Source organism: Somniosus microcephalus, chromosome 13 (assembly GCF_052327205.1).
Source record: "Somniosus microcephalus isolate GS21.2 chromosome 13, FLI_Smic_1.0, whole genome shotgun sequence".
Classification (NCBI taxonomy): Eukaryota; Metazoa; Chordata; class Chondrichthyes; order Squaliformes; family Somniosidae; genus Somniosus; species Somniosus microcephalus.
The window spans coordinates 184602499-184615549 of NC_140999.1; the positions used below are offsets into that span (position 1 = coordinate 184602499).

Sequence of the window (13051 nt, forward strand, 5' to 3'; positions counted from 1 at the left end):
TAGAAAATGCAGACTACACTGGGGGTGGTGGGGTTGGATGTTTAGGTTCGTAGATGAAATAGCAACAGCCATTTAGCCCCTGGCGTCTGTTCCGCTATTCAATAATTTTGGCTAATCTGTATCGCAACTCCATCCACCTGCCTTGCCTCTGTATCCTTTTATACCCTTGTCTGGTAAAAATGTATTGATCTCAGATTTAAAATTATTGAGCTAGCATCTACTGGTTTTTGCGCACAAGAGTTCCACACTTCTACCACCCTTTGTGTGAAGTGTTACCTAACTTCTCTCCTGAATGGCCTGGCTCTGATTTTATGATAAAATCCACTTGTCCTAGACTCACCCACCAACAAAAAAAAATCTCTCCACCTTCTCAATGCCTTTGAACATCCTAAAAACCTCAATCAAATCACCCCTTAACCTTCTAGATTGAAGGTAATACAAGCCCATTTGTGTAATCTCTCCTCATAAATACCGGTCAGACTGCTTGGTCCTGGCTGATGTTGAGCTTGTGCAGTTGCCACTGCACCCATCTAGGCAAGTGGAGAGTTCGGAGGTGAGCAACGCTCTGCAGAATATCCAGCTTTTGACCTGTTCTAGTAGCCATGGCATTTATTTGCACTACTCCAGTTGTGGTCAATGGTGACACCCCAGGATGTTGCTGGTGTGGTTGCTAGCAGATTACATGGGTAATAATTTTGTAGCTTAGTAAAGGCAAGACTGAGCCCACCTATGCATCAGCTCCTCTTCTTCATCTCAAATGTTGGAATTAACCAAATATATCAGTGTCGAATAATATGATGCAAAGTTGCGATATGGAGCTCCAACTGAATGTTGCTTTCCAAAATGTTGATGTAAACATCTGTTTTGTTTATCCTTAATATAAAAACTGGAATGAGGTAGTGTCCACTTATTCAGGTAAGCACAATTTGTCAAATACTTACCCAGATAGGAAACTCATTCTTTTAAAAAAGGGTTAGCGTTGAGCTTCATTGTGCGAGGCTTGTATACCGCTTTCCTGTGACACAATGTGCTTGATCAGGAATTAGAAATAACGAACTAAATGCACTTCCGTTTCTCAGCAGTCACAAAGCACAAAACGGACGGCAAAGATTGTAATCAATTGTATATTTATTAATAGGTCTAGAACAATTTTTCATATCATAAAATATCCAACACATTTTTTGATTGAGACAATTTGAAACAGTGCAGCCCCCGCCCCACCCGCCCCCTCTCCCTCCGCCCCTGCATAGCTTGCCAGTTTCGCCACGGCCAGGGTGCTCAGAAGCAGAGTCTAACTCGCACCTAACTTTATATGGCAAGCAGACAGCAAGTTTGCACAAAATTGCTATTTCTTTTATATGTAAAAGGACCGAGTGCAGAATTCCATAGATATTGTCCCACTGACTTGGGGTTTTTTTTTGGTGGGAGGGGGGCGGGGGAAACCAGGAACAGAGATGGGGGGGAAAAAATGGAGCAGTACTATTTTTAATTCCTCACTCATGTCCACTATTGGTAGAAGACCAGCAATGCAGCAGTAAAATATTTGTAGCAGTCAGAGAAACGTATGGTAAATATAAATATTGAAAGCTATAGCAAATATCCACAAACCCCAGTTTCCCATCCCAGATGTACAGTGCATAGCAGGAAACAGTAGTCAGAACCCAGCACATGTATACAGTGCGAAGAAAAAGAACTTGCATTTATATAGCGCCTTTCACTCCCTCAGGACGCCCCATAGCCAATGAAGTACTTCCTGAAGTGTAGTCACCAATGCTCCCTGGTACGCGGCCCATTCAAATTCCCGCCCATGTGCAGTTTTTTCCCTATTGTAAAGCCATCAAGCGGCCTGCGCAGAAGCTCCAGACAGCTGCGTGGTTAAAGGGAACATTGGTAGTCACTGTTATAATGTCGGAAAGAAGAACGAACTTGTATTTCTATAGCGCCTTTCACTACTGCAGGACGTCCCAAAGCGCTTTACAGCCAATTAAGTACTTATTGAAGCATAGTCACTATTGTAATGCAAGATATATTACATTAAAACAACATATTAAAAACAAGAATCAACTTTAAGAGTTTAGGAATGACAGAATTGTATGGAACACTTTTTAAACTCCCCTCTTTTATCTATTTTCTTCCTCTCTCTTAACTACAGATCAACCTTGGCTGAGAGGCAACTGCTTTACTGTTCTGTGATTGGCAATCAAGCTCACCAGTAACCCAAGATGACTCTATGGAAAGTATACAGCTGCCCCACAATGGCTGATGGTAACAATTCATCTAAACCCATACCTCATTATGCTTCTCAGCAACATCTCAAAGTGCTTCACAATGATTTAGTGTTAAGTGCAGTGACCATTATTATCTTGGCAAATGCAGCAGATATTTTGCACACAGCAAGATCACACAAGCTGAACGACCAGTTAGTTTGTTTCTGTGGTATTGGGTGAGGGAGGAATGCTGACCAGGACAAGGGGAACTCGCACGCTTTCTTCCACTAGTGCCATGGGATCATTAACGTCCACAACAGGCAGACGGTGTCTCCATCCAACCTCTCAGCTAAAAGACGGCACCCCCTGACAATGCAGCACTTCCTTCAGCACTGCACTGAGTGCGATGCTGGACTCCGTGCTAAAAATCAGAGTGAGACTCGAATCCACAACCTTCACGCGGATGAAATTTGGTAGGTGTACTCTTCAGCAACCAATGCCACACAGTCCAAGTTTCTACCCACCTCTGGGAATTGAATCGTTGCAAAGGTATGGTGCCACAGGCAGATGCCCTCCAATCTCTCACCCCGATGGACATTATTCAAACGTGAACCTTGACCGCGTGTCAGGAGGCTATTAAACAGCTGCAGGCAGCATAGCGGAGCCTCACACCCATTACCATGTACCTCCAAGCAGGGGTTACTGGAGAGCTATCAGCAGTGTAGATCCTGGTCGACTTTGCCCTCCGAGGTCAACAATAGCGATTCTATCGCCACCCCAGTTGAGATCAGCTCACTCAATGCTGACCTGCTGTCTACGGCTCACGGACTCACTTCGTTAAAATCTGCCGAGCCGTATATTTTATTTTTAATGCGGTTAATAGGCAATGCTGTCCCCCCTCGCAACTACCACCCCACCCCCCATCTCCAAGGTGAGAGGGGAAGCCAGAGTGTATTCAGTCGCGAAATGCAGTCAAGCTAAGAACTGCTGCCATCCTGTGGAGGAGACAAGTGAAGCCTGGAGATGGGCGATTCCACTCAGCATCACACTCGTTCTGGGAACTTTTTGGAGTATTCACATGGGAACTAAATCAGTGCAGTCGTGAAATCGCAATGAAACCATATTGACTGCAGTCGCATCAACCGATTTCAGCTTCACTTACAGAAGTTGGCTCGAAAAAGAGAAGGCTGAGAGGATGACCTGATAGAGAATGACCTGATAGAGAATGACCTGATAGAGAATGACCTGATAGAGAATGACCTGATAGAGAATGAAGGGGCTTGATAGGGTAGACAGAGAGAAAATGTTTCCACCTTGTGGGGGAGGATATAAATACAAGATAGTGACCATTAAACCCAATGGGGAATTCAGGAGAAACTCCTTTACTCAGAGAGTGGTTAGAATGTGGAACTCGTTACCACAGGGAGTGGTTGAGGCAAATAGCAGAGATCCATTGAAGGGGAAACAAGATAAGTACATGAGGGAGAAAGGAATAGAAGGATATGCCGATACGGTTAGATGAAGAGGGGTGGGAGGAGGCTCACATGAAGCATAAACACCGGCATAGTTGGGTTGAATGGCCTGTTTCTGTGCTGTAGACTCGATGTCACTTGATGTTTGTAGGTAAACCTAAATTGCACACAGGACTTTGGTCTGAAATAGGGAATCCAGATGAGCAGACCACAGCTCAAGAAAGGTCTTATGACCCAGACGCCTATTATACAATTCCTCCTCCACACATCGGGATACACTGAAGAAATCAGACAGTTTCTCTTCATAGCTCAGTCAGTGCAGGCAAGGTCACAGGTTTGACTGCTGGCATGTGCTAGATTAGCTAACCTTGGCTAAACTAGCATTGGGGAGCGAAGTGACCGGAGCGAGGTTTAAAAAAAAAAAGACATCATCCAGAATTTTCACCCCAGTGACCTCTGCTAGAAAGTATGTGTACATGTCGTGAGAGATTAGGCTTAGTTTTAATACCATGTCCTAGATGGTGGAATAGCCTGGCCACTTGAGTTAAGCGACAGAGGGCATCTGATGCCCAGAGAACCAAATCCCAGCCTGTCAATGGCTTCAGGAGGAGAAGAGTAAATTGCATGAGAAAAGTTATTTCCATAAACAATTTTAAAGAGGGACCTGGGGGTTTACGTACACAAATCTTTGAAGGTGGCAGGGAAAGTTGAAAGTATACTGGGTCCTTGACTTTATAAACAGAGGCAGAGAGTACAAAACCAAGGAAGTGATGCTCAACCTTTACAAATCACTGGTTAGACCTCAGTTGGAGTATTGTGTCCAATTCTGGGCACCAAACTTTAGGAAGGATGTGAAGGCCTTGGAGAGGGTGCCGAGATTCACTAGAATGGTACCAGAAATGAGGGACTTCAGTTACGTGGAGGGACTGGAGAAGCCGGGATTGTTCTCTTTAGAAAACAGAAGATTAAGGGGAGATTTAATAGAGGCGTTCAAAATGATGAGGGGGTTTTGAGAGAGTAAATCTCTGCCAGGAGGGTCGGTAACCAGAGGATACGGATTTAAGGTAATTGGCAAAAGAACCAGAGGGGAGATGAGGAGAATTCTTTTTACGCAGCGAGTTATGGTGATCTGGAATGCACTGCCTGAAAGGGCGGTGGAAGCAGAGTCAATAGTATTTTCAAAAGGGAATTGGATAAATACTTGAAGGGGAAACAAATGCAGTGCTATGGGGAGAGAGCACAAGGAGTGGGACGAATTGGATCGCATCCAGCAAAGAGCTGTCACAGGCACGATGGGTCGAATGGCTTCCTTCTGTGCTGTATAATGCTATGAATTGGCTATACTTAAAATACGTTAATATTTTGCAGCCAAGATTAATTTCAAGACTGTGTGGTTTACACACTGTGGCCGCTTTTGCATTTCATTCCGAGTTTTGATGCTGATGAATAGCAAGCCAGAGGCAAAAGATGATCAATCAGCGGTACAAGTGCATGCAGACACCTAAAACTAACCACCTCTCAAGCCAATCAGGGGTACCCGAGTAATTACCACATCTTAACAAAATTAATAAACAAGGTGGCTGCTGAACCATTTTTAAGTGAGAGAAACAGACTTATCTCCCTATTATTGCATCAGGCGACTTACCAGGATGGTAGAAGTCTTACTAGATGGGTCTTGATCTATCTTTCGTCCAACAATTCTTATGACCTGTTTCCTTTCACTGCTCTTGATCTCCCTTTCTGGTTCTTCCCTTCACTAGCTTTGCTCTTTTTATGCACGTTCAACACTTTATGTATCTCCCAGCATAGTGGGCGCGTATGATGGAAACTTCAGCATCCCACAGCGGACTGAATCGTACCAGTGTTAGAGTGCAGGGGACCGACATCTATGGCTAGGCATACAAATCCCAAGAGCAATTTACTTCAATTTAAACCACCACATTTAAAAAAAAGTCTACCCTTAATTCAGGTTATGCAATAAGTCATTTTTTAAGCAATACATTCCCACTTTGATGTGCTATTTTCAATCACAATTTATGTTATTGGCTAATTTCAAAAAATTTTTTAAGTGCAAACCCTCCCCCCTCACCCCACTTTGAATGATCTGTCACAAGGATTAGGGACATACTGAAAAATAAATGAGTCTCTGATGGCAGGTCACATAACAGATCACGCAGCTGTGTCAGCCTGACCTATCTGTGTACTCAATATATCAAAAAAAAATTCCGTGACAGAATCTTCTCGAGTGGGCAGCCTGGCCACCGGCAGATTCGACGCTGCAGGAGAAATGTTTTGAGATCAAGTCAAAAGCAGGTTGGGCGACAAGAGGCACTGGTCGACCAACAGCCAGCCATCATTTCTCCCACAGAAAGTGGACAGAAGAGAGATCGGAGGAAAGAGACACTGATGATGAATCACTCGCTTGCAAATTTGCATCTTAGCTCCGACACCTGCCCCGCACGCCCCTCTTTGAAGAAGGGACATCCCAAGTGGATTGTGGAAAGCCCTACGATATACTTGGTGGGGGGGGGGGGGGGGGGGGGGAGAGATGAGATGTACTTTTGAATTGTTAAGGCTGCCAATGTTCCCTCTAAATTGTCTTTGTTGTGCGTGACCTGTTTATTTCAATGCGTGGTTCCTTTAAACTTCTGCGCATGCGCTATTTCAAATGGAAAAGCTTGCGAGCGGCCTGCGCGGGACCTTGTAGATTATGGCACGGCCCACGCAGCTTAGAGGGAACACTGGACGCTGCCCCAACAATTATTTTCTTTTTATCCGACGTGGACAACCCCGTAAACAACTACAGATGTTTTACTTTATTTCCCGGTTTTGGATTGCCTTGATTCTCTTGGTCCTTTTTTTTGTCCCAAAACTGGAAGGTGATGAACCCTTCACTAAATCTTTGGTCGGGGAACGGCCTACCCCCTGCCCTGCCCCGCCCCCCCCGTTCCCCCAACCCAGCTCAAGCGAGGGGGGGGGGGGGGGGGGAAATGTGAAACATTTCTGTTGAACCTCTGCAATTTTAATGCTGTCTTCTGTACACACGTTGGGGGATCTGTAGCTCAGATAAGATAGGGCGTGTCCAGAACCGCCACCCCAGCAGACACTCCGCCGTCAGCAAACTCCGTGCTCTTTGTGCGAAGCAGGTGGCCAGGGCTTTCATTCATGACAATTTTATGACACTTCCTGGAAGATAGAAACACGGAGAGGGAGTTAATAGAAAAAAAAACCACACAAGCACAAATCATACACAAATCTACACGACACATGAAGTAGAGTCTCACCATCACGCACTGCATTTTCCCTTTTTATCTCCTCCAATTTTCCCCCCTTTCCTCTGCTGAGGGGGGTTGGCTCCTTGCTGAAGCAGAGTGCCATATATACTCTTGCCCTAATTGGCAATTCTACTTGCGAGAGCCTCGACAAGAGCATTAACCAGCAATTTTCCCTCCAAGCAATCAGAAAGGTCCTGCGTGGGGCCGCTCGCTGGCTTCTCCACCGTAAATACCGCACGTGCCCGTAAATTTAAAGGGACCGCGCACTAACAGAAACAGGCCGCGCAGAACGAAGCGCAGCTCACGGGGGGAGTGGGGGGGGGGGGGGGGAACATTGGTTACCAGACTTGCCAATTATGGAGCCCAGTTTTTGTACTTGCCCGAAGCGCACGCACACGCACTTCCAGCAGGGGCTGTCGGAGCAGTTACTTTGTTCGATTTGCCTCTTCCCAATTCCTTTTATGCATCACCCTGAATTCAGGCGCACAGACTGATCAGCCGAGGAACACAGGTGTAGGCTGGAGCTCAAGCTTGAAAGTGGCAGCACTGGCGTCAAATCAGCGTTGCACACTGATTGACGCCATATTTTGCCTGCTCTGCATGATGCCGGCAGTTGTTAAGTGTGCGCATGCAAACCCCTTTACCAAGATGGTGTCCGGCGCGCTTCCTGTCAGAAGTGTCTGTGCGCATCGCGGACATCATTTTCCACTGGTAGGAGGCCACGTATTGCCGAAAAAATGGATTCTACAGAGCCCAATTTCTTCCCCCATTTTCTTTAGACCCTGCCACCGATTCAACTGTCTCAAACTCACAATCCACTCATTTCATAGTTATCACAAAATCCTTATATTTCATAACTGACCCCCCGCTCTCCGGAGATGTACCGAGTACCACTGCGACCCAGAAAACATACAAACCGCTCTCACCGCCCCCCCCACCATGCTTTTTGTACCACCCTCAACAAAGCAGTGTCGCATTTCCGCTTCCCTTACTGATCAGGACCTGAAGGTTAAGAGGGTTTGCTAAACATTTGAATGAATAGCAGACAGAGCGTTTCGATCTCTTTTCACTTACGCTCCATCCAGACTGGCAGAAATAAAATTTCGATTGAAAAACAAAGCACGTATTACTGCCGTGGTTCCTTACCCGGCTAACTCCGTCACTAGAAGCACAGAACTGTCACAAGCACACACCAAAAGACACAACAATAGCCCTTTGAAACCCTCTTTCTCTATATACATCCACATTTAAAAACGGACAGTCGCTTATATCGGCCAAAGCGCGAAAACCACCAACCATTTGCATTAGCGGCTGTTTCAAATTGGCCGGTGGTTAGAGCGTCATAAACGCTCCGTTTATTTTGTGTAGCAACAGCTGTGTTTACTCACTAGTTGGCACCACGTTGAAGTACAATGAAACAAGAAAATAGCCCCTCTTTACACAACAGGTAATTGGGCATTATTACTTAAAACCCTTCTAAACCCCTGTAAGCAATGTTCCCTTCCATTTTTTTCCCGGGCGCACAGCCCCTTTAATGGACTGCGCGGCCCATTCAAATTCCCACGTGTAAAGCCGGCAAGCGGCCTGCGTGGGAGCTCCAGGCAGTTTTGCGACTGCGCAGCTTAAAGGGGAACATTGCCTGCAAATGGGGTGTGGGGTTAGAGTTTGTACTGAAGTCACGATTGCAGCAGCAAACATGGCTTCAATAGTGATCGACAGGATAGAGCATTGTTATAGCGCTACCCCGTCATCGCGTATAGCGGACAAATTGCATTTGCATGAACGCGCCCGCTATAACCGAAGGGGACTGTACGTGCCTTCTCCACCCTGGAGGTTGGTGGCCCCAAGAGAATGCAATATATTCCAGTCTTTGCACAAGTGATCAGTCCCTCATATTACACTAGCCCACTCCATCACAGGGCCATGCTCTTTGCCTGGTTACCGTTTTCACAGACAGTGACAAACCAACAACTTTCCTTGCGACTCCTGCACAATGTGCCCAGAGTCCACCATCTTTCTTATCAGAAGCAGCTTCATCAATTCTTCCTCCTCTTGTGCTAGTTCAAGGATTCTCTCCCAAGTCATTCTCATTGTCCATCCATTTTGAGCATGTCGCCATTCCTTCATCGTCGCTGGGTCAAAATCCTGGAACTCCCTCCCTAACAGCACTGTGGGAGTACCTTCACCACACGGACTGCAGCGGTTCAAGATGGCGGCTCACCACCACCTTCTTGAGGGCAATTAGGGATGGGCAATAAATGCTGGCCTTGCCAGCGACGCCCACATCCCGTGAATGGATTAAAAAAAAGTGACCAACAGCATGCTGACATAAAAACAGAAAATGCTGGAAATACTCAACAGGTCAGGCAGCATCTGTGGAGTGAGAAACAGAGTTAACGTTTCAGGTCGACGACCTTTAGTCAGAATTGGAAAATGTTAAAGATGTAACAGATTTTTAAGCGAGTGTAGTGACAGGGAAAGGGGGGGAGGAAAGAACAAAAGGGAAGGTCTGTGATAGGGCGGAAGGCAGGAGAGATTAAGAGACAAAAGGGATGATGGTGCGAGGCAAAAGGAGATGGTAATGGGACAGATAAACAAACAAAAGATGATTCTAGATGAGGTGTAAATGATAAAATAATCAACAGCTGCCATGTGAGAGAAAAAAGAATTGGGGCTGGGGATATGATCTGAAATTGTTGAACTCAATGTTGAGTCCGGAAGGCTGTAAAGTGCTTAATCGGAAGACAAGGTGCTGTTCCTCGATCTTACGTTGAGCTTCGTTGGAACAGTGCAAGTAGTACAAGTAAATCGCTTCACTACAAGCCCACTGACTCCCACAACTACCTGGACTACACTTCCTCCCACCCCGCTTCCTGCAAGGACTCTATTCCTTTCTCCGTCTCCGCCGCGTCTGCTCTGACGATGCCACCTTCCATACCAGTGCTTCTGATATGTCTTCCTTTTTCCTCAACCGAGGATTCCCCTCTACCGTGGTTGACACGGCCCTTGACCGTGTCCGTTCTATTTCCCCGCACTTCTGCTTGCACCCCTTCCCCTCCCTCCCAGAACCATGACAGGGTTCCCCTTGTCCTCACCTTTCACCCCACCAGCATCCCCATTCAACAGATCATCCTCCACCATCTCCGGCGTGATCCCACCACTAAACACATCTTCTCCTCCCCTTTCAGCATTCCGAAGGGACCTCTCCCTCCGCGACACCCTGCTCTGCTCCATCATCCCCAACACCCCTTCCCACATCAGCTACCCGTGCAAGCGCAGGAGATGCAACACCTGCCCTTTTACCTCCTCCCTTCCCACTGTCCAGGGCCCCAAACACTCCTTCCAGGTGAAGCAGCGATTTACTTGTACTTCTTGCAATTTAGTATACTGTATTCGCTGCTCACGATGCGGTCTCCTCTACATTGAGGAGACCAAACGCAGATTGGGTGACCGCTGTGCGGAACACCTCCGTTCAGTCCGTAAGGGGGACCCCGAGCTTCCGGTCGCCTGTCACTTCAATTCTCCGCTCCACTCCGACCTCTCTGTCCTCAGCCTCTTACACTATTCCAACGAAGCACATACATAGATACATAGAAGATAGGAGCAGGCGTAGGCCATTCGGCCCCTCGAGCCTGCTCCGCCATTCAATGAGGTCATGGCTGATCATCCAAACTCAGTACCCTGTCCCTGCCTTCTCCCCATATGCCTTGATCCCTTTAGCCTTAAGAAATATATCCAATATAGCACAACGTAAGCTCGAGGAACAGCACCTCATCTTTCGATTAGGCACTTTACAGCCTTCTGGACTCAACATCGAGTTCAACAATTTCAGACCATAACCTCGGCCCCTATTTTTTTGCTCTCACATGGCAGCTGTCGATCATTCCCATTTACACCTCCTCTAGACCCACTTTTTGTTTCTTTACTTGTCCCATTACCATCTCCTCTTGCCTTGCACCATCATCACTTTTGTCTCTTAATCTCTCCTGCCTTCCATCCTATCATAGGCCTTCCCTTTTGTTCTTTCCTCCCCTCCCCCCTTTCCCTGTCACTACACTTGCTTAAAAATGTTACATCTGTAACTTTTTCCAGTTCTGACGAAGGGTCATCGACCTGAAACATTGACTCGGTTTCTCTCTCCACAGATGCTGCCTGACCTGCTGAGTATTTACAGCATTTTCTGTTTTTATTTCAGATTTCCAGCATCCGCAGTATTTTGCTTTTGTGTCAGCATGCTGACATGCTTGCATTGAGCCTCTTGGTGTGATCCAGGTACTGTTATTATGTTAATAAAATGTACACGAAGTTTAAAAATAAAAATCCCACCGGGCTATGAGGAAAGGTCGGATAGGCTGGGGTTGTTTTCCTTGGAACAGAGGAGGCTGAGGGGAGACCGAATCGAGGTGTATAAAATTATGAGGGGACTAGATAGAGTGGATAGGAAGGACCTATTTCCCTTAGCAGGGAGGTTAATAACCAGTATTTGGTCAGAGGTTTAGAGGGGATTTGAGGAGAAATGTTTTCACCCAGAGGGTGGTGGGGGTCTGGAACTCACGGCCTGAAAGGGTGGTAGAGGCAGAAACTCTCATCACATTTAAAAAGTACTTGGATATGCACTTGAAGCGCCGTAACCTACAGGGCTACGGACCAAGTGATGGAAAGTGGGATTAGGGTGGAGAGCTCTTTGGCCTCCTTCTGTGCTGTAAATTTCTATGATTCTATGAGGGCACGACAATAGGCGTCAACACGCCAGGGTTAAGCAACAGCCAAAGCTCCCACTGCTGCTGGAACACCCACATGTGATGTTGGCGGAGAGCAAGAAATGACAACAGAAAACACTGGAAATACTCAGCAGGCCAGGCAATATCCGTGGAGAGAGAAACAGAGTTAATGTTTCAGGTTGAAACCCTTCTTCAGAACTGAGAAAAAAAAGCAGGAAATGAAACAGATTAAAAGGCAAGTTTGGGGGCTGGAAAATAGGGGAGGGGATGAAAGAACAAAAGGGAAGGTCTGAGAGGTGAAGAGACATTAAGAGATATTCAAGGCGAGACGAGATGGTAATAGGACAGGTAAAGAGACAAAGGATGGCTCTAGATGAAGTGTGAAATACGCTGGCAGAGTGAGAGACAGTTGCCATGTGGGAGAAAGGTAAAGGAAAAGGCACAAACCAAAAGTGTGGATAAAAAATATATAAAAATATAATAGGGACCGAGGTTATGATCGGAAATTGTTGAACTCGATATTGAGTCCGGAAGGCTGTAAAGTGCCTAATCGGAAGATGAGGTGCTGTTCCTCGAGCTTACGCTGAGCTTCTGTGGAACAATGCAAGAGGCCAAGGACGGTGAGGTCTGAGTGGGAATGGAGCGGTGAATTAAAATGACAGGCGACCGGAAGCTCGGGGTCACCCTTACGGACTGAATGGAGGTGTTCCGCAAAGCGGTCACCCAATCTGCGTTTGGTCTCCCCAATGTAGAGGAGACCGCATCGTGAGCAGCGAATACAGAATGACAAGGACTCCTTCAGATTCTGGAAAAAAAAATGCCTGATAGAAATGCAGACATTTTGGGGGGAGGGGTGGGGAAATCCACTGGATTAAAAAAAAAAATTTGTTCACGGGATGTGGGAGTTGCCGGCAAGTTATTGCCCATCCCTAATTGCCCTCGAGAAGGTGGTGTTCTTGAACCGCTGCTGTCCGTGTTGTTACGGTTTGGTACAATGGTGGCTTGCTCGGCCATTTTAGAGGGCAATTAAGAGTCAACCACATTGCTGTGGGTCTGGAGTCACATATAGGCCAGACCGGGTAAGGGCGGCAGATTCCCTTCCCTAAAGGACATTAGTGAACCAGATGGGTTTTTAAAACAATCCGATAGTTTCATGGTCACCATTACTGATACTAGCTTTTTATTCCAGAAATATTTAATTACCTGAATTTAAATTCCTCTGCTGCAGTGGTGGGATTTGAACTCATAGGAACAGGAGGCCGCCATTGAGCCCCTTGTGCCTGTTCTGCCATTCAACTGAGATCATGGCTGATCTACGACCTAACTCCATATACCCGCCTTTGGCCCATATCCCTTAATACCTTTAGTTAACAAAA

At 46.5% G+C, this 13051-nt stretch overlaps 1 protein-coding gene across 3 annotated transcripts in view; it reads right to left on the bottom strand.

The window, feature by feature from the left end:
• Nucleotides 1-1222: 1222 nt before the first annotated feature.
• The window catches only part of gss (glutathione synthetase), a 75667-nt gene continuing 63838 nt past the window's right edge, over nucleotides 1223-13051 (bottom strand). For 2 of the 3 annotated variants that reach the window (XM_086005788.1, XM_086005789.1), the window contains exon 13: nucleotides 1223-6865. In XM_086005788.1, the coding sequence (XP_085861914.1) occupies nucleotides 6742-6865 (124 nt within the window). In that variant the 3' untranslated portion in view covers nucleotides 1223-6741. The remainder of the gene's footprint in view (nucleotides 6866-13051) is intronic. The other variant, XR_015080678.1, reaches the window with a different exon arrangement.